At 42.9% G+C, this 20,325-nt stretch overlaps 1 protein-coding gene and 1 long non-coding RNA gene across 6 annotated transcripts in view; one reads left to right on the top strand and one right to left on the bottom strand.

Annotated features, from left to right (window-relative positions):
• Positions 1-1,913: 1,913 nt before the first annotated feature.
• The window catches only part of DOCK8 (dedicator of cytokinesis 8), a 246,177-nt gene continuing 227,765 nt past the window's right edge, over positions 1,914-20,325 (bottom strand). For 3 of the 5 annotated variants that reach the window (XM_032290975.1, XM_032290978.1, XM_032290979.1), the window contains 5 exons: positions 17,644-17,787; positions 15,598-15,704; positions 2,956-3,126; positions 2,582-2,651; positions 1,914-2,473 (listed from right to left, as the gene is read on the bottom strand). In XM_032290975.1, the coding sequence (XP_032146866.1) occupies positions 2,468-2,473; positions 2,582-2,651; positions 2,956-3,126; positions 15,598-15,704; positions 17,644-17,787 (498 nt within the window). In that variant the 3' untranslated portion in view covers positions 1,914-2,467. Of the gene's footprint in view, positions 2,489-2,581; positions 2,652-2,955; positions 3,127-15,597; positions 15,705-17,643; positions 17,788-20,325 lie in introns of all 5 variants that reach the window. The other 2 variants (XM_032290976.1, XM_032290977.1) reach the window with 2 other exon arrangements.
• Positions 8,755-18,505, top strand: LOC116559839. The gene is made up of 3 exons (XR_004272647.1): positions 8,755-8,785; positions 15,507-15,509; positions 18,439-18,505. It is a non-coding gene; the product is annotated as an uncharacterized LOC116559839 (long non-coding RNA).

Raw genomic sequence — 20,325 nt, 5'->3', positions numbered from 1 at the left:
TAGCTATTTTGCTCAGGCTGGTCTCAAACTCCTGGGCTCAAGTGATCTGCCCACCTTGACCTTCCAAATTGCTAAGATCACAGGTATAAGCTACTGTACTCAGCCCAGTATTATTTTTAATGTGGCTACTAGAATTTTAAAATTACATATATGGCTTGCATTACACTCTTATTGGGCAGTGCTCTTCTAGAAGCAGGCCTGCTCATCATTCATTCATTTAGTGAATCAATCAATATTTATTGGGTATCTTTTGTGTGTTTGAGTATGGAGCTAGGGGATAAGAATGCAGCAGTGAACGTGGTTCCTGCTTTCATGAAGCAAGTGTACCCACTGTGATACAAGAGAGGCTGTAAAAAAACAAACCCAATGGACACCAGCTATCTAAAAGCAGGGGATAGTTAATCAGAGATATTCTAGGTTACTAGGGTTATTATGGCTATTAGAGTTAAGACCCAGAACTACATAACTTAGCATCTAACCCTAATTGTTTTAGGGCAGAATCTAATACAATAGGTGTTGGTATAGGTGACCATCCTTGGGGTTACATACTATGGGCTCTGTTCCAGTCTGTTTTGTGCTGTTGCTACTACACACGTATATGATCTTCCTCATGGAACGGAGATAATTTGGAGGGCAGCGGCAATGTTTTTTGACCTTGGTCTCAACCCAGTGTCTCCCAAAGAGGAGGGCCTAAATCTATACGGAATTAAAGTATGTCATGTGCACTCATTTTAAAAAGCAGTCAGGTGTATAATATACTTTAAAAAGAGTTCTTCCCCAAACACCTAAAAATTAAAAAGTTTAACACTTAAACTAGTAAGTTTTAATTATTATTAAGTCCTCTTTCAGACAATAAATTCATGCATACCTGATGGTATAAGCAAAAAGTTCTGGAATATCCGAACTAAGTCATCCTTCATGACCACTAGGGTTAAACATTGCATAAGAGGTGCCACCTTGGACAGTATTGTTTGATAGAGGCCAGGATGAGGCATCTTTCTTTTCTCTGCAGCGCTTTACAAAACGTTATGAGTTGTCAACAAAACAAAAAACAAAACATGAGTTGCAAAGGGAAACATTTAACTTGCAATTCTTATTACATCTTTATTATCAGTCAAGGTCATCAGTCATATTAAAAATATATAATTTAATTCTCAAATAATAACTTTGTTCATCTTTCTTCTAAAGTACATTGTCAAAAGAAGTCAAAATTGAATCTATTTCGTAGCTGATATACATATGCTGACAGGCAGCACAATGTTCTGAAATGAAAACAGAGCTATTATTGCTTTAGAAAAATAAACTTGGTCCCAGAAAGGAGAAAAACAGACAGTATGGAAGAGTGACATAAAAAAAGCAGGCCTGGTGCAGTGGCTCTCGCCTGTAATCCCAGAACTTTGGGAGGCCAAGGCAGGCAGATCACGAGCTTAGGAGATCAAAGCCATCCTGGCTAACATGGTGAAACCCCATCTGTACTAAAAATACAAAAAATTAGCTGGGTGTGGTGGTGTGCACCTGTAGTCCCAGCTACTCCGGAGGCTGAACCAGGAGAATCGCTTGAACCCGGGAGGTGGAGGTTGCAATGAGCCAAGATCACACCACTGCACTCCAGCCTGGGAGACAGAGCGAGACTCCATCTCAAAAAAAAAAAGAGAAGCAAAGCATTATAGGAGGATTGTTTGCATTTAAGTAAAAGCAGTATCTGTAATTTTTGGCTGACTGCTCCAAGTACCATGTATCTCCTCCATCAATGCTTTGAGTATATTCCTCTATAAATGCATGTTAACTTAACAGTAATAATAAAGCAAAAATAACTATACAACAATTAGTCCACCACTACCAAAACGGTAACAAGTTCACAAATAATTAATCTACACCCAAATTTCCAACCATCATGATTTTTAGAATTGCAGTAAGGCTTCCCTTCATAGATTTATTGAAAATGTTTTGTACTCCTACAAGTTCACCCTCCCTTCCTATAAAGAGTGAAGTTCAGTTTGAATTGATTGGTGGATAATTTTTCCATTTTTCCTCAGGCAATGTGAGTTACTCCTATAAATCAAATATAGGCCAGAGGAAATAATGTCTCAGATGGGCAGTGACTGACCAGGAGAAGTTCTCCTTCTCAGCAGGAGAAGTTGCTTATGCCTTGTTTGGTACATTGTGAAAAAACACAATTAAATAAATACACAGTCATGCCTCAGTACCCATCCTCCACCCTGCCATCCTCCAGTATGGCAAAAATCTGGTCAGAGTCCATTTTGGGTATCATTCCACAGTTCCTTGGATCCCAAAGCTTTCAGAGTGCTGGCTGGTCAGGGAGCATACAGTCAATCCTGGGTGGCAAATGTCCCAATTTTTTAAGTACCAGCGAGTCCTTCTCCAGGGTTGCAGGGCCACAGTCTCCACGAATGAAGATGACTTTTCTTAGCTGCCCTGTGACAACTGGGTTTCACATTTCCTGAAACTAGATCTGTGGAAAGAGTCCCTGAAATTAAGAGAAGAGGGAAGGGAGGGAAAGAGAGCATACAGAAGTAAGAAACATCAACTGGCCTTTTAGAAAGGGTTAGGGGTGGATTACCTGGTAGAAATGGATATCAGTCACAGAGAACTCAGCAAATAATAATTGAAAGGTCTGTGACCCCTTCACACCGTGCCAAAACAAACACAGAAACCAATCAAACTAACAAAAAATCCAACACAGGCCGTAATTCAGCCCTGAGAAGACCGCTGGCACAAGACCAATACCAAAGTGTCTGGGAGAGGTCAAGGAGCAGGGATGGGGAGGACGGGAGCAGAATGGATCACACCCTGGCAGCCTCTGCTTCCAGGCCCCATGCCCTCCCTTCGCAGGTGCTGTAGCTTCTCAAGTGCAGCAGACCATGCCCTGAGGTGCTGGGTCCCATGCGCTGCCCTTTAACCCCCAGGAAAAGGCCTTTTCTGCTCTGTTCTTACCTCTTTTGACTCTCAACTCTGAATATTGGCTTGTAGAGTTCTGGAATTTTCCGCTCGATCATTGGTCTGAGGTTCTCTTTTAGCTTGTTATAGTTCTTTTTGAGTTCCTGCTGATACTCCCTCTGGTCTGGTGTGATGAGACGCTTGTTTTTCTCTACGGCTTCACCACATCTGAGATGAAAATATCAGTGTGGGAGAAATAAATGACTTTGAAATGCTTAGAAATCTGAGAACAATGAAACTACTTATGATTTTTTGAATAACTTTAAGAGCATTTTCAAACTGGGTAGCATACCAGGATTACCTGCGGAGCTTTTCAAAACGCAGATTTCTAGGATCTATCTCAGACTTAATGAATCACAACTGCTGAGGGGTAGCACCCAGAAATCTCTGTGTTTTACTTTATTTTACCATTATTTTTTAAGACAGGGGCTCACTCTGTCACCCAGGCTGGAGTGCAGTGGTGTGATCACAGCTCCTGGCAAACTTCGACCTCCTGGGCTCCAGCAATGCTCCTACCTCAGCCTCCTGAGTAGCTGGGACTACAAGTGCGGGCCATCGCTTCTGGCCCAGAAATGTCAAATTTTGAAAAGCTGCCCAGGGGATACTGAGGCCAACCTAGCCAGAATTGAGAACCTCTGACTTGCTATGTGCCAGAAGAAGTTTCAGTAAGTTTTACATGCATTATCTAATTTTCCCAACAACCCTAAAAAGTCAGCTTTTATCTTTATTTTGTTCCTGAAACTAAGAAATGTTACGATGCTTGCCCAAGATAACACTGTAAGGAAGTGGTAGATCTTAGAATCAAACTCAGGAATGGAAGCTGTTCTACTTACAAAAAGCTCACTGTGATTTACGGCAACATGGCATCAGAGCAGGTGCCATTCAGCCCCCTCCTGCTACACACATATGGAAGTGCTAGGAAAGCACAACAAAAACTTGTTGAAACAGAAAGGGGAACACCAGGTGCCAGAAATAAAGAGAAAAATAAAAGCTAGAGTGATTGCAGGAGCTGGTGGCAAGGCGGCTGTGACTAGGACTGGCCCATGAAGATTTTAGGACTGCATATAGTTCTATGGGATGGGTGGAAGGGGTTTCAAAGCTCACACAAGATTAGTGATGTGACCTCGGCCAGGGCAAAGGGAGATTCTGGATATGCTATCTGCATATGGTCCAGAGCCTTGAAAAGCTACCCCATCTATGAAAGAGGGTTTAGAAAAATGCTGCAAGCTGTCCAGAGTATCAGAATGGAAACTTGCTATCAGCTTAGGGCCATTCATGAGAAAGAAAGTCATCTTGAGAAATGGAAATTCTAGACTTGCACCACACATGGTGTAAGTTACAAATGTACATTCCTTGACTGTATGTGCTTCAATGTGAGAAAATAAAAGTTAATCCAAGATTACTGAAATTGCTAGGGCTCAGACAAACCAACATAAAGTTGCTCTGGAGGAACACATTCTCAGTCAGGACATACGGGCCACTCCCGCCAAAGATGAGCTCACAATAAAAAGTTACAAACCGTGTGAGGAAACCAGCTACCATGAGAGAAAACTAACAGATGCATCAAACAAAATAACTAGTCCAGTAAGAATTAGAGATAATAGAACAATGCAAAACCAAAGTTAACATAGAGAGGTAATAAAATGTATAAAATCCTAACTAGAAAAAAAAGAAGAAAAAACCATGTGACTAGAGAAAAAAGAAGAAAATAAATAAAAGGTACAAAATCCATGATAAAATCAAGAATATGAAAAAAGAGACCAGGAAAGGTTCAGAAAAAAAGCAAATAGGACTTCTAGAAAAAAAAAATGCAGTAACTAGGCTAGGCGTGGTGGCTTATGCCTGTAATCCCAACACTTTGGGAAGCTGAGGTGGGTGGATTGCCTGAGCTGACGAGTTAAAGACCAGCCTGGGCAACTTGGCAAAACCCTACCTCTACAAAAAATATAACAATTATCTGGGTATGGTGGTGCGTGCCTGCAGTCCCAGGTACTTGGGAGGCTGAGGTGGGAGATGGCTTGAGCCTGGGAGGTAGAGGCTGCAGTGACCAAGATTGCACCACCGCACTCCAGCCTGGGTGACAGAACCAGACCTTGACACACACACACACACACACACACACACACACACACACATACACACACACGCATGCACACAGAACTGTTAAAAGACAAAAACCTCAATGGAAAGGTTAAATAATAGACTAGACATAACTGGATAATTAAATGTATGACGAATCCAAGGAAATCACCAATGAGATTTAAAAAATAAAAAATATGAAAAAATTGGTTAAGAGACATGGAGATATAAGAAAGATCCAACCCACATCTAATAGAATCTCCGATGGAATGGAAAATGAGAGGGAGGCAATATTTAAAGATATAATAGCTGATAATTTTCTAGAGTTGAAAAGTGATATAAACTCTCTAATGAACAACAACAGATCTATACCCAGCCTCTTCATGGCAAAACTGCATAGCATTAAAGTCAAAGAGAAAATCTTAAAAACTCATCCTGGTTATCCGACTTGTGGACTGTTAACCAAGGTCTCCTACACAGTATGGTACACCCCAAAGAAGAAAGTCAAGTTATGTAAAGATGATAAAGTCTTGCCTTCTGTTTTATACTCTTCTACCCTAGGGAACTTACAAATCGACAAACCTTAAAGGGACAGAGTAATGGCTGTAAGTTACCTAACATGCAATAGTTAGTAATAATTATATTATCCTTCAAATAAATAAGATCTGGGTGATCATGTGCCTTATATTATTTTCCTAATAGTGGTATTAGACTTGGGGTAAGTTATGGAGATACTGATACATCGTTATCAAATCCTCTTAACACTGAACACATTTCCAGGATGAAAAGAGGAAGAGGATGGCATGTGCCAAGGAAAAGCTACCTGGCTAAGCAAAAATAAACCTACAACCACAGCTTCATCATGGAATTAATCTGCTAGAGAAGAAGGACCTGCTTGATTTAACTTACACAGAATCCAAAAGAACTCCCTTAACCAGATTTTCACCTACCTTTTAAGTCTGGCATTAGTTGAAGCAAATTATAGGATACCTAAGGTTACATATTAAAGGTTTTAGGAAAGAACTAGAAGGGAAGGTGTATGGACTTTGAATCCTGAGAAATCTATATCACCCCTTTTTATTGCTTCTTAACTAACAGTTACAAGTAACACCATGTGTAAAATAAAATTAGTTGCCGGATGACTTCAAGGTCCAAGTTTATAACATTGGCAGACTATAGGAGGTGGGATGAGGCCTGCCAAAGCTAACAGCTAATTTGGGGAAGTCTACTCTGACATCTTTGGTATAATTAACTAAACCCTCCTTAGTCCTTGTTTGCAGAAGTAGTGCTAGCTAGCTAACACATCCTGATTGTTTACCACGCGCCCTTGAGTGAGTTAAATGCTTTATATGCAGACAGAACTGTGTTGAAACCAGCACTACTCATTAGCAGGATGACTTAACCATAAAAATCTTCAATTTTCTCATCTGGAAAATGGGGATAATAAGCTCATATAATCTCCCAGGATTGTTGAGAGAATTAAATGAGAGGCTGGGATAATAAGGCAGACTGATGCTTCTGGAGGGTGGCAGATTGTATTTTCTAAAAAATGGCCATAAGAATGTGCTCTCCTAGAACCTTGCCCATACCCCCATCAAGAGTTGGGTGGTTCTTTGTGACAGCCACAATGAACAGAATGTGGTGGAGGTGGTACTGTGTGCCTGGCTAATCAAAGGTAATATGGCCTCTGTATCTCTCTCTCTCTGTACTATGAGAGTCCTGAACCATCCTGTGACAAGTCTAGCTACCCTAAAGCTGTCATGCAGGAGAGCCATGTGGAGAGAAGGAGGATTAGAGAGAGGAGGCGCCCCTGCTGTTTGAATATTCTCAGCCCAGACACCAGACATGTATGAGGAAGCCTTTGGGTAATTCTAGTCCTAGCCACTGTCTAAGTGCAACTGAGTGAGAGGCTCCAAGCAAAAACCACCAAGCTGAGCCCAGCCAACCCCAAGTTATAGCACAACCATTATCATGGCCACAATACGGCTGCTAGGGCCCCAGCCATGATGGCCACATCCTAGGCAAATATCAGGAGTAGAAATGAGGAAAGCAAAAGTTATTACGTACCACATGCATAATAATTAAATGTTGTTTCAAGCCATAAAATTTTGAGGTCGTTAGTTACATAGCAATAAATAACTGTGGTGTTTTATAAAGACAAATATATTAATAGCTGGAGCAAAAAATAGGTTTATATAGTAATATCACTTTATATCTTTAAACTTTTATAATGCATAAAATTATTTTATATACTTTTCCTATATTTCTTCCTTTCAGTCATTTGGGTTATATTCTCTAGGTTATTTGATTAAAATTGAAATAATTTCTACTATGTTAATTTAAATCCATAAGCTAAGGAGGGCCATGAGCTAACATCCCTCCTAGAGAATAGCCATATCTCTTGGAAAATGTATACAAAATCGTAAAATGACACCGCAAACAACTTTTTAAAAATGATCTTATCTGTAACATGCTCTTAGGTCCACAAACATCTGAGCTGTGTTGCTCTCAGTGATACAACCATTCCAGACTTCCCTTACATCCTCTGATGCTCCCTTTGTTGGTAAACTCACTGAACACAAGTATTTTCTTAGAACAAATATGCCCGGAGTATTCTAGCAGTCACAGTCCTACAGAAACCAGATTGATAGGGATAAGAAAGGGCAGGAAGTTGTACCTCCAGAAAAGGATTCCTGGCTTTTGATGACAGTAACATTTTGAGGTCTCCATGTATAGAGTTAAGATCTCCCGGAGAGAGTGGTCATGTAGCCCTCATCCTCCCTGCATCTCTTGGTGCCCCAGTGCCCCCTTTTTGTGAGACAGGATCTTGCTCTGTTGCCCGGGGTGGAGTGCAGTGTAATGATCTTAGCTCACTGCAACCTGTGCCTTGTGGACGCAAGTGATCCTCCCGCTCCAGCCTCCTGAGCAGCTGGAACTACAGGCACCATTATGCCTGGCTAATTTTTTGGTATTTTTTGCAGAGACGAGGTTTTGCCATGTTGCCCAGGCTGGTCTTGAACTTGTGAGCTCAAGTGATCTGCCCACCTCAGCCTCCCAAAGTGCTGGGATTACAGGCGTAGCCATTGCACCCAGCCTAGTCCCCCTCATTTCAGCACAGCCCACACATTGGTTCCTGAGTGTGGCAAAAAAAATTTATTAGTTGTTTTCTCAATATCCACTCTTTCTTCCCTACTAGCAGAACTTCGGGCAGTGTGGCCACCTGGAAACTTACATTTCCTAGCCACCCATGCAGGTAGGAAAAGTCACTGGGAAAGGGACATACCTTTTTGCTCTTTCCTCATACTTGCCCAGATGTGGTCATGATGGCTGGATCCCTAGCAACCATATCATGACCATGAGAATGGGTACACTATAACCAGGATGGCACAGCAAAGAAATGGAAAAGAACCAGAGTCTCTGCTGACTTTATAAGGCCACCACATAGCTCTGCATCAACTACCTCCAATCTTATTTAGTGTGAGAGAAAAATACATTTCTTTTCTTTTCTTTCTTTCTTTTTATTTTTTGAAACCGAGTCTTGCTCTGTAGCCCAGGCTGGAATGCAGCGGCATGATCTCGGTTCACTGCAATCTCTGCCTCCTGGGTCCCAGTTCAAGCAATTTCTCCTGCCTCAGCCTCCCAAGTAGTTAGGATTAAAGGCACATACCACCATGCACAGCTAATTTTTGTATTTTTAGTAGAGTGGGGTTTTACCATGTTGGCCAGGCTGGTTTTGAACACCTGACCTGTGATCCACAGCCTCCCAAGGTGCTGGGATTACAGGCGTGAGCCACCATGCCCAGATGAAAAATACATTTTTTAATTTAAGCTACTCTTACTTGTATTCTGTTACTAGCAACTAAATATAGTTACCAGAGGGAACAACTCAGCACAGCAATTAAGAGAATGGACTCTGGGGCCAGGGTGCTCAACTCTGAATCCTGCTTTGCTGCTTACTGACTTTGCAACCTTAAACAAGCTACTTAACCTCACCATGTCATAATGTTATAGTTTCTTCATCTGTGATGTGAGGGTGATAACAGCCTACCTCATAAATTAATGTAAAGATTAAACGAGCTGAAACATACCAAATGTTCAGAACAGTCCCTGTACATAGCTAAAGCCAGAGCACATGGTAGTATTATTATGCCCAATAGACACGGTCTAAGTACATGAACTATTTGTACCATATGAGAATGATGGACTATTAGAGATGCTGTATTCTAGCCCCTTTATTTCTTTTCCTTCTTTCTTTCTTTTTTTTTTTTTGAGACGGAGCCTCGTTCTGTAGCCCAGGCTGGAGTGCAGTGGCAAAATATTGGCTCACAGCAGCCTCTGCCTCCCGGGTTCCAGTTCAAGTGATTCTCCTGCCTCAGCCTCCTGAGTAGCCGGGATTACAGGTGCACACCACCACGTCCAGCTAATTTTTGTATTTTTAGTAGAGGCAGGGTTTCACTATGTTGGCCAGGCTGGTCTCGAACTCCTGACCTTGTGATCCACCTGTCTCTGCCTCCCAAAGTGCTGGGATTACAGGCGTGAGCCACTGTGCCTGGCCCCCTTTATTTCATAGTTGAAGAAACAAACATGCAAAGAGGTGAAGTGTCCTGTCCAGTCACATGCCTGTGGGACAGCACAGCTGGATATGAACCCAGAATCCTGCTGCCCCCAGGCCAATGTCTCCTCAGCCCCACTGTGTCTTTCAAACTTTACAGAGACAGACAAATCATGGATAGAGAATCTCTATATTTAAGTCAGATTAATTCTCTATTTCCCATTCAAATCCATCAGTTCCCTATTTGCCCCACTGAATGTCACACTTACTGATCACTTAGTATGTCCAAAGTCTTACTCTAAGTTCCATGTATTAACTCATTTTATTCTGATGCTAATTGCAAGAGGTAGTTATAATTATTATTCCCATTTTCCATCTGGGGAAACCGAGGGTGGGTAACTTACTCAAGGTCATACATCTAGTTAAGGCAGAATGGAATCTGAACTCAGGCAATCTGGTTTGAGTGCCCATATTCCTAACCCCAACGCCACATATACTGCCTAGGAAAGCCATTGCCCCATTTCCAGCAATAAGACAGGCACATGGCCTTGGTCTCAAGTTAAAACTACTGTTTCTGTTTCTACCTACACTCGACACATTTGGTTGCCCTTTGGTGACTCAGACAAATTCCTTCTCCTTCCTCTCCATAGACTCCCAACTCCCATTTAAAAACACTACCACACAACACCCTGTTTTCTGACCCTATGCCCACATATATGCTGCAGAACCCTTTCAGGTGTATCTGAAACGACTTCTCTTGAAGGCAAGCTGTAACTAGTGCCAATGAGTTCCACTATCTTTTATTTAAATACAAAAACAAATCTAACATCACTTAGTCTTTACAGGAATAAGAAAGTCCAGATAAGTATAAAGAAGAAAATTAGAAAACCTAAATGGTCAGCGTGTTCGGGGGAGCAGAAGAGGGGACAGAACATTGTATCTCTCTGTCTTGGCTTTTGAACTCCTGAGGTGTTTTTTATGATTGCAGGAAAAGACAGAAGCAGATTGAGGTCCCAGCTTGGTAACAGTTTGAGGAGTTGCAGGACTGGCTGCATCAAGTCAGGCTGCCAGGATTCTCTTTATGTCTATTTCTGCTTCCACTACAGCCGAGTCAGAAGGGTCGCTGCCCAGTGGTGGCACTAGACGCAGAGGGCCTGGCAAGCAAACGTTTCTGCTATTAGTTCTCAGCAACAGAAGGCTCACTTAATGGTCACCTTGGAAATCAGGGCTTATCGATCTACAGCCCAAGTCTGCTGAGAATGTGGAGCTTACTAAAGGGGAAACCTGAGAGCTGTGCAAGCCCCAAACATTTTCCACTTCTGCATCCCTTCTGCTCTCTGTAAGCAGCGTGGAGGAGAAAACACACCAGTGCAAACAACGTGAAAAAATAGTTACTCTATTCATTAAAAGCTGTAACTTTCAGATTGGACTTGAGGAGCAATTAGGCAACAGAGGACCCTTCATCTACCTGTATTGAGGGTATGATTTACATACCATACTATTCACCCACTTTACGTGTAGAGTTTGATGAGTTTTAGTAAATTGATACAGTTGTGCGGCCATCAGCACACTGTCACTGACGACTTCTGATCTCTGTGGAATAAAGAGGAGGGCAGGTCAACTGCTGTGTTTGCACACAGACATGAAGTCATGAGCAGCAGGACTGTTTGGCCTGTAGCCTTGTCCCACTGGTATTGGGACCTCATCCTTCCACATATGTAGCACAGTGCCTGGGACAAAGTAGGAGCTCAATAGTTGCTGAATGAATGGATGAACTGACGTCTATAGTTGCTTCAAAGTGTAGCAGTTTGAGCACATTTGCTTTTTTGAAGGGTGGAAGCAGAAGGCAAAAGGGGGTGAATGATGATAAGGATGGTCTGAGAGATTAAGCCCTCAGTGAGGGAGGGAAAAGTCATAGGGAGAAAATGTGAAAGGAGGCAATTAAGCAATCTTTGCAGCCCCTCCACTCAAAGTTTGATCCAGTGTAGCAGCAAGAGCAGCAGCAACAGCATCACCTGGGAGCTTGTTAGAAATGCAGTGCTTCAGGACCCACGCCAGACCTACTGACTCAGAATCTGCATTATTTTTCTTTTTTTGAGACAGGGTCTTGCTCTGTCACCCAGGCTGGAGTGCAGTGGCACGATCAGGGCTCATTGCAGCCTTGACCTCCCTGGACTGAAGCTATCCTTCCACCTCAGCCTCTTGAGTAGCTGGGACTCCGGGCATGCACCACTACCACACCTGGCTAAATTTTTGTATTTTTTAAACAGACGGAGTTTCGCCATGTTGCCCAGGCTAGTCCTGAAATCCTGAGCTCAAGCAATCCTCCCACCTCAGCCTCCCACAGTGCTGTGGTTAGAGGCAGAGCCACCGCATCAGGCCAGAATCTGCATTTTGACAGCTCCTCAGGTGATGAGTAAGAACAGTGAAGTTTGGGAAACACTGACAGTCTCCTAGCATTCCTAGAACAACGTAGCAGTCCTGCCAGCAGGGAGAAAGGTGGGACTGGTTCCCATGTGGAGTCACCGTTAAAAAGGCAGCAGAACAACATTTAAAATGGTGAATTTGATTTTGAAAATCCAACATTTCTGCAGGCCATCTGGGGAGAAGACAGCATCTTTATTGAAAGTCTAATGCATGACTTTGTTAAAGGACCATCCCTAGGAAAGTCCATTTTCTCTTGTATCTCTTGCCGGGGACTAGTTTTACTGGGCCCTGGTTCTTTTTGGAGTAACTTTTCCTGGGGCTGGGAGCTAATGAGAAACATATGTTTAGTAGGGATTTTGTAAGTACATTTTACCTAGGTGAAGTCATGAAAAGGATCATACCCATGAGATACAGGACTGCAAGATTTGTCACTGGTAGACAAAATTGAGGAAAAATGAATGAAAATCACTCTTTTGATAAGTTTTCTTTTCTCCTTTTTTTTTTTTTTTTTTATACGGAGTGTCACTCTGTTGCCCAGGCTGGAGTGCAGTGGTGCAAACTTGCACCTCTACCTCCCAGGTTCAAGCAATTTTCCTGCCTCAGCCTCCTGAGTAGCTGAGATTACAGGCATGCGCCACCATGCCCAGCTAATTTTTTGGTATTTTTAGTAGAGACGGGGTTTCATCATGTTGGCCAGGCTGGTCTCGAACTCCCAACCTCAGGTAATCCACCCGATTCAGCCCCCCAAAGTACAGGGTTACAGGTGACAAGTTTTCTTTTACATTTAAATTCTATTCAGAGCCTCATTTACTGATGTTATTGTCTTTCCAGTCCTTCCTCCTTGTCCTAGCATGCTCACGAGAACATGCTGCTCTAGCTGGACTTAGAGGAGCCCGGTGCATCAGAGGCATTCCTGACTGAGTCTCGTGGTCCTGGCCCACTCATTGGTACCCCAGTCCCCCTTATCCCTGGGGATAGGCTCCAAGACCCCTAGGGGATGCCTGAAACTGGATAGTTTCCCTATGTTTTTTTTCCCTATACATATGTATCTATGAGAAAGCTTAATTTATAAATTAGGAACAGTCAGAGATTAACAACAGAACAATTATAGCAACATACAGAACTAAAAATTGTATGAATGTGGTCTCTCTCTCTCTCAAACTATTGTAAATAATACTTTCAGACCATGGGTAACTAAAACAGCGGAAAGTGAAACCTTGGATCAGGCAGGACCACTGTCATGACTTCCTCTTCCCCACTAGCGCCTTTCTTCCACCTATATAGTCAGGACAAGATTTAAGTGCCAAGATTTAAGTTTCCATAATGCCTCCCCGAAACACTCCGGCCTGAAACTAATTTCCCTTTTCTGATCTCCATAGTTCTTTTTTTTTTTTTTTTTTTTTTAGACGGAGTTTCGCTCTTGTTACCCAGGCTGGAGTGCAATGGCGCGATCTCGGCTCACCGCAACCTCCGCCTCCTGGGTTCAGGCAATTCTCCTGCCTCAGCCTCCTGAGTAGCTGGGATTACAGGCACGCGCCACCATGCCCGGCTAATTTTTTGTAGTTTTAGTAGAGACGGGGTTTCACCATGTTGACCAGGATGGTCTCGATCTCTTGACGTCGTGATCCACCCGCCTCGGCCTCCCAAAGTGCTGGGATTACAGGCGTGAGCCACCGCGCCTGGCCTCCATAGTTCTTAAAGTTCTGCGTGTAAGCTGCATTGTTATTCAGCCATGCAGAGCCATAGCCTATCGTTAAGAACAGAGTAACAGTCAGATCTCTGTATTCCCATAACTAATCTCAAGCCTGGAATATAGTGAGTGCTTTTTAAACATTTCATAGGTCCTGGAGCATTGTCAATTTTGGAGGGCTTTAACCATGATTAATTTTAAATAAAAATAGATTTTAAAAAATCCAATCTCTGAGCCCAGGAGTTCAAGATGAGCCTAGGCGGCATAGTGAGACCTTCTCTCTACGAAAAATAAAAAATGGGGCTGGGGGCAGCGGCTTATGCCTATAATCCCAGCACTTTGGGAGACCAAGGTAGGTGGATCATTTGAGGTCAGGAGTTCAAGACCAACCTGGCCAACATGGTGAAACCCAATCTCTACTAAAAATACAGAAATTACCGGTTATGGTGGTATACATCTGTAGTTCCAGCTACTCAGGAGGCTCAGGCAGGAGAATCGGTTGAGCCTGGGAGGTAGGGATTGCAGTGAGCTGAGATCACACCACTGCACTCCAGCCTAGGCGACAGAGTGGGATCCTGTCTCAAAATAAAATAAAATAAAATAATTCTCCAAATATTTTTCTAGCCTTTTAAAAGATACGTACCATGTACTGAAAAAAATCTACTTTTTTTTTTGTCATGTCAGAATTGTTGTCAGATACAGGAAACAATTCAAATATCAAAACATTCATCGAGATAATCTGTGAGTATGTTCATAAACATGTGCAAATACATACACACAAAGCCACACACACATCCTATTACCAAGCGGCTGGGATTCACTGCAGGGCACAGTGTGTCTCCTCTGTATGTAGCGAAGTTGTGGACCTCTCACAGAAGCCTGTGAAGGAGATCTCTCTAACCTCACAAATGCTAGCATTTTGATGTTTTCACTGAATTTTGCAAACTTTAACTTTTAGTCTCCTTTATCCCCATCTGCCAAGTGAAGAAATTCCTATACTTAATATTATTCTTTAAGGTTTGAATAAAAAGAAACATTGGTATACATTTTTCTGAAGTCCTTTTCTCTTATAGGTAAAATGCCTCATATCCTTCATACTCATTTTTTTTAGGGCCATAGGAAACCCAATAGATGTGTCTGTATTGCAATAAGTTACAAGACTTTGACCAAAGACCCAGTTCCTAACCGACTGCTCTTGAAGCCAGCTCCATTGCAGAATTTAGGAGCAGAGATGAGACTTGTCTGACATGGAGAACTGTCATCAGGATAATACCTTTGAAAAGCCCAGTTTTAGAACCTGTCTCTCTCACTTTGAGGCAGTGTCCATTTTTAAGTTTCTAAAAATATTATAAGATTTGAGACATTACAATGACAGCCAATGCAAAGCACTTCTGGGACTCTAGTGCATCGGTGGAATATCAGCACATTGATGGGCGTGTGGGCTATTTGTATTGAGAAGACTTGGTTTGATCTCAGCTCTGCTGCCAACTGGCTGTGTGACCTTAAAAAAAATTATGTACTGTCTTGGAACCTCTGATTCCTCTTTTGTACAATGAGGAAGATGATGATACTTCTTACAACATGATTGTGAGGCACATGGGATGCTAGACACGAAAGCATTTCACAGTTCACGTGTTACTCATGAGTATTTCAAGTGGTGATGCCCTACTGCAGTGGTTCTTAAACTTCAGTGTGCATCAGAATCACCTGGAGGGCTTGTTAAAATGCAGACTGCTGAGCTACACCTCCAGAGACTCCAATTCAGAAGTGTGCACGGTGCCTGAAACTTTATCTTTCTAGCGAGTTCTTAGGTGATGCTGAAGCTGCTGGTCTAAGACTGCAGTTTGAGAACCACTCCTCTACTGAAACTCCCAGCCATTTTCCTTCTTACCGCAGGATGAATTCCTTAAAGCATAACCTCAACTTGTTGTGATGTCGATAGAGTTTTGGATCAGCAGGAATTTCAGCCAAGAACACTTGGGCTACTTCCAGTGGTCCCTGATGGAAAAAAAAAAAAAAAAGCCAATATTGATATTGGAAGGAAAGTAAATTGCTTGGGAGAAAATATTGGAGTGACTTCTTAGTTTGAACATTTAATTTTGTAGTTGGTTTGAATTAAACAAAAAAAATCAAGGAAAGTCTTGGACATCTCAGGAAATTTTGATTCCTTAGGAGGAGTCTGAAGTTTTAGAAGAATATTCAGAAGTATAAATGCATTTTCTCTGTTGTTGTTGGTTTTTTGTTTTTGTTTGTTTTTGTTTTTTTTTGAGACAGGGTCTCACTCTGTCACCTAGGCTGGAGTGCAGTGGTGTGATCTCTGCTCACTGCAGCCTCTACTTCCCAGCCTCAAGTGATCCTCCCACACCAGCCTCCTGAGTAGCTGGGACTACAGGTGCATGCTACTATATCTGGCTATTTCTGTATTTTTTTTGTGATGCAATTTTGCCACATTGCCCAGGCTTGTCTTGGACTTCTGGCCTCAAGTGATCCATCCACCTCAGCCTCCCAAACTGCTGGGATTATAGGCATGCACCACTGTACCCTGGCAAATTTATCTTCTTTTTTTATTGTTGCTGTTTTTGAGACAGAGTCTTGCTCTGTAACCCAGGCTGGAGCACAGTGGCGTGATCTCAGCTTACTGCAACCTCCTCCTCCCAGGTTCAAGCAATTCTCCTGCCTCAGCCTCCCAAGTACTGGGACTACAAGCGTATGCTACTACACCTGGCTAATTTTTGTATTTTTAGTAGAGATGGGGTTTCACCATGTTGACCAGGCTAGTCTCGAACTCCTGACTTCAAGTGATCTGCCCACCTCGGCCTCCCAAAGTGCTGGGATTATAGGTGTAAGCCACTCTACATGGCCCCAAATATTATTTTATTAATCAAATACTACTAATACTAGATTTTCCTTCATATAAAAATGTAATGCAATTGCATCAAATGGTACATGCTTTGAGACGCTTTTCTAAAAATGAGATTGCCTTGATCTATCCATTTTTGTTGACTTATCTCATTGCCCTAGTGGCAAACATCGTTTTGCATAATTGCTGGCTTGAGTCAGAGATCTCCATAGCATACAGATAGACCATGGTTGTGGACTTGTAAAGTCCATTTTATCAAAGGATTGGCACTTACACAGGCAAAAGTTTCCTCATTTTTTTTCCTGATCTTGGAAATCTAACAGGCGTTTCTATTCTCTATTTCTGCTCCCTTGATGCAAGTACACTCAGAATTTTTGTGGAAAAATCCAATTATGCTGAACGAGAAAAGACTTATGATGCTCACTGAGTATCTGAGCATGGAAGTGTGGACAAGAACAGATCTAGAATTGAATTAAGGAGGCCCACTGGACAGAGGTATTAGGCTAGTACCTCCCTCTGAGACTGGTTGAGCACCATGCTGAACTTGGGAGTTAGGGTTCTAATAAGTCCGAGAAGATGTAGTCTTGTCTGAATGGCCTAAGGAATCTGGTCCCAAGTCACTCCTGGTTGCCAAGGTCCTTGGCATGCTGGGTTCACCTGGTGACTGACCCAAGAATTGGATGTTCTAGATCCTTTTCCCTCTCTCCTATAGGCATTTGTAGGTGAGTCTCAAGCCCTGCAATGGCTGTGTGAATTGGTCATGACTAAGCATTCTTCAACAGGACTCCAGATTCGCATCATATTGTCAGGTCTTGCCCGAGGTGGAGACTCCTCTGAGAAAGTGGTACTCCTAAAAACCTGGGCCACTCATCTCTAGGATTTCTTTTTCAACATGAAAGGGAAAAGGCCTCCTAAAAGTCTTCTAAACCTGACAAGAGTTCAGGCTAAGTGTAGGAACATCTCTGTGTTTATATACGCATCACAGTCCTCATCCACCCCAAGAAAGGAGGGTGTAGACATACAACAACAACCCAAATAATAAGAACCAGAGGCGCTGCCACCCTCTGTTTTGCTTACCTGATTTACAGTAGCTCCTACAGAGCCTTGCAGTACCATTTGAAGCATCTTTGGATCAGGGGGCACCTGGTTAATGGCAACCGCTAACTGCAGGGTCTTTTTCTTCATGTCTTCAATGGCAACTTCAATCGGTGTCAAAACAAACTGAACATGGGATGTAAACATAGGGAAGTCACTGTCTGGTCTCATAAGCTATGGACAACCTGCAGCTATGACAGAGAGGCCACCTGGATGTGAAGAAGCAGCTAGGGAAAGATTTTCAGTCATTTAAAATACTCTTAACAGGTTTAAAAAAAGGAAGGGCCTAATATTTCTTGAATTCTTATGTTCCAGGAACTTTACATACATTTATCATTTACTCCTTCAACAACCTCTTTATACTCTCCGTTTTACAGTCAAAGGGGGATTTATAAGGTTGGGTTCCACAAAGTGCCACAGGTAGTAAGGGAGAGGTCCTAATTCCATCACAGGAATGTCTATATTCAAAGTCCATGTTTTTCCTACCCTGTCAGGTTGCCTTTCCTATTATTGAGCAAGTTACTCAACTTATTTTATTTATTTATTTATTTATTTAATTTTGAGATGGAGTTTCACTCTTGTTGTTAGGCTGGAGTGCAATGGCGTGATCTTGGCTCACTGTAACCTCCGCCTCCTGGGTTCAAGCGATTCTCCTGTCTCAGCCTCCTGAGTAGCTGAGATTACAGGTGCCACCACCATGCCCAGCTAATTTTCTATTTTTAGTAGAGACGGGGATTCTCCATGTTGGTCTGGCTAGTCTCGAACTCCCGACCTCAGGTGATCCGCATGCCTTGGCCTTTCAAAGTGCTAGGATTAGAGGTGTGAGGCACCGCTCCTGGCCTCATGTTACTCAACAGAAAGCTATATTAGAAGCACAGCACTCAAGATTTTCTCCCCCATCGTAACACATGCTTTTGATATCACCTGTGCCTTCTCCAACTCACCCTGAGGGTAAATTCCAGTAAATGGAATTCTCTTAAGGGTCAATCTGTTTGCTAAGTTCTGCTGGTTTGGGGTAGAGTCTTTTCTGAAAGTTATGGGTTGCATTGTGTTCCCCCATAATTGATACGTTGAAGTCCTAACCTTCAGTACCTCAGAATGTGACCTTATTTGGAGACAGGGTCTTTACAGAGGCAGTCAAGTTACAATGAGTCCAGCCAGGTAAGCACTAGTCCACTATGGTGTCCTTATGAGAAGAGGAAGTCTGGACACAAACACAGAGGGAAGATGATGTGAAGAGACACGGGGAAGAGGGCCGTCCACAGGCCAGGGAGAGAGGTCTGGAACGGACCCTTTCCTCCCAGCCCTCAGAAGGTACCAACTCTACCGGCACCTTGATTTCACACTTCTAGCCTGTAGAACTGTAGAGACAGTACATTTCAGTTGTTTAACTTAGTTCTATAGCCCTCGCGAACAGCCGAGAACCGTTGTTGAGGGTGTTGGGGAACTACCGATGGCCAAGAAAAGTTCAGGCTGGGGCAGCAACTCACACTCGTAATCCCAGGACTTTGGGAGGCCACGGTAGGGGATGGTTTGAGGCCAGGAGTTTGAGACCACCCTGGCAAACAAAGTGAGACCCCTGTCTCTACAAAATATATATTATTTTAAAGAGGGGAATTTTAAAAGAGGGGAAAAGGGCACCCTGGGTCAGGAAGGTCACATCATACGCAGTTTGTGCCACGTACAGATCACTGTGGGCACACAGCCAACTCCGTCTCCCAAACATGTGTGTCTGAAGCTTAAACTCTTACCACAGTCACTGCTTTCAAGCTGGGCTAGGGAATGTGTCTTAAGTGAGAAAGTGTTCTGAAAGATGTAGAAAAACAAAGCCTTCAATTTGGCCAATTCTTCCCCTCTTCCATTATCTTCCTCATACCCTGGAAGATGGAACTGGGAGTTTGGACTTTTCATTTTATAGGTTTGCTAGATGGTGAATGGTCCTCTGTCCCAGGGTCTTTAATAATACCTTGTACTTGCATGTACTTGCACTGGAAGTAAGGTGTTTTTTTTTTTTTTTTTTTTAGAGTCTCGCTCTGTTGTCAGGCCAGAGTGCAGTGGCACAATCTTGGGTCACTGCAACCTCCACCAGGTTCAAGCGATTCCCCTGCCTCAGACTCCTGAATAGCTGGGACTACAGGCACGGGCCACCATGCCTGGCTAATTTTTTTGTGTGTATTTTAGTAGAGATGGGGTTTCACCATGTTTGCCAGGATGATCTTGATCTCCCGACCTTGTGATCCACCTGTCCTAGCCTCCCAAAGTGCTGGGATTACAGGCCTATATTGTTTTAATTAGCTGGGCATGGTGGCACAAGCCTGTAGTCCTAGCTACACAGGAGGCTGGGGCAGGAAAACTGCTTGAGCCCAGGAGGTCGAGGCTGTGGTGTGCCATGTTCATGCCACTGCACTCTAGGGCAACAGGGGCACATCCTGTCTTAAAAATGAAAGTGAGAGAGGCAGAGACACAGAAAGAGAAAAAGAGAGAAAAGAAAGGAAGAATGAAAAGAAAGGAAGGAAAGAAAGGAAAGGAAGGCAGGCAGGAAGGAAAAAAAGAAAATAAAAAAGAAAAGCAAAAGTTTTAAAATGCTTTTGGGCTGGGCGCGGTGGCTCATGCCTGTAATCCCAGCACTTTGGGAGGCCGAGGTGGGCGGACCACCTGAGGTCA

This window comes from Sapajus apella, unplaced genomic scaffold (assembly GCF_009761245.1).
Source record: "Sapajus apella isolate SASKATOON/1434 unplaced genomic scaffold, GSC_monkey_1.0 scaffold24, whole genome shotgun sequence".
Taxonomy (NCBI): domain Eukaryota; kingdom Metazoa; phylum Chordata; class Mammalia; order Primates; family Cebidae; genus Sapajus; species Sapajus apella.
Note: the sequence above shows the minus strand (reverse complement) of the source record. Positions and strands in the feature narration are given on the sequence as shown.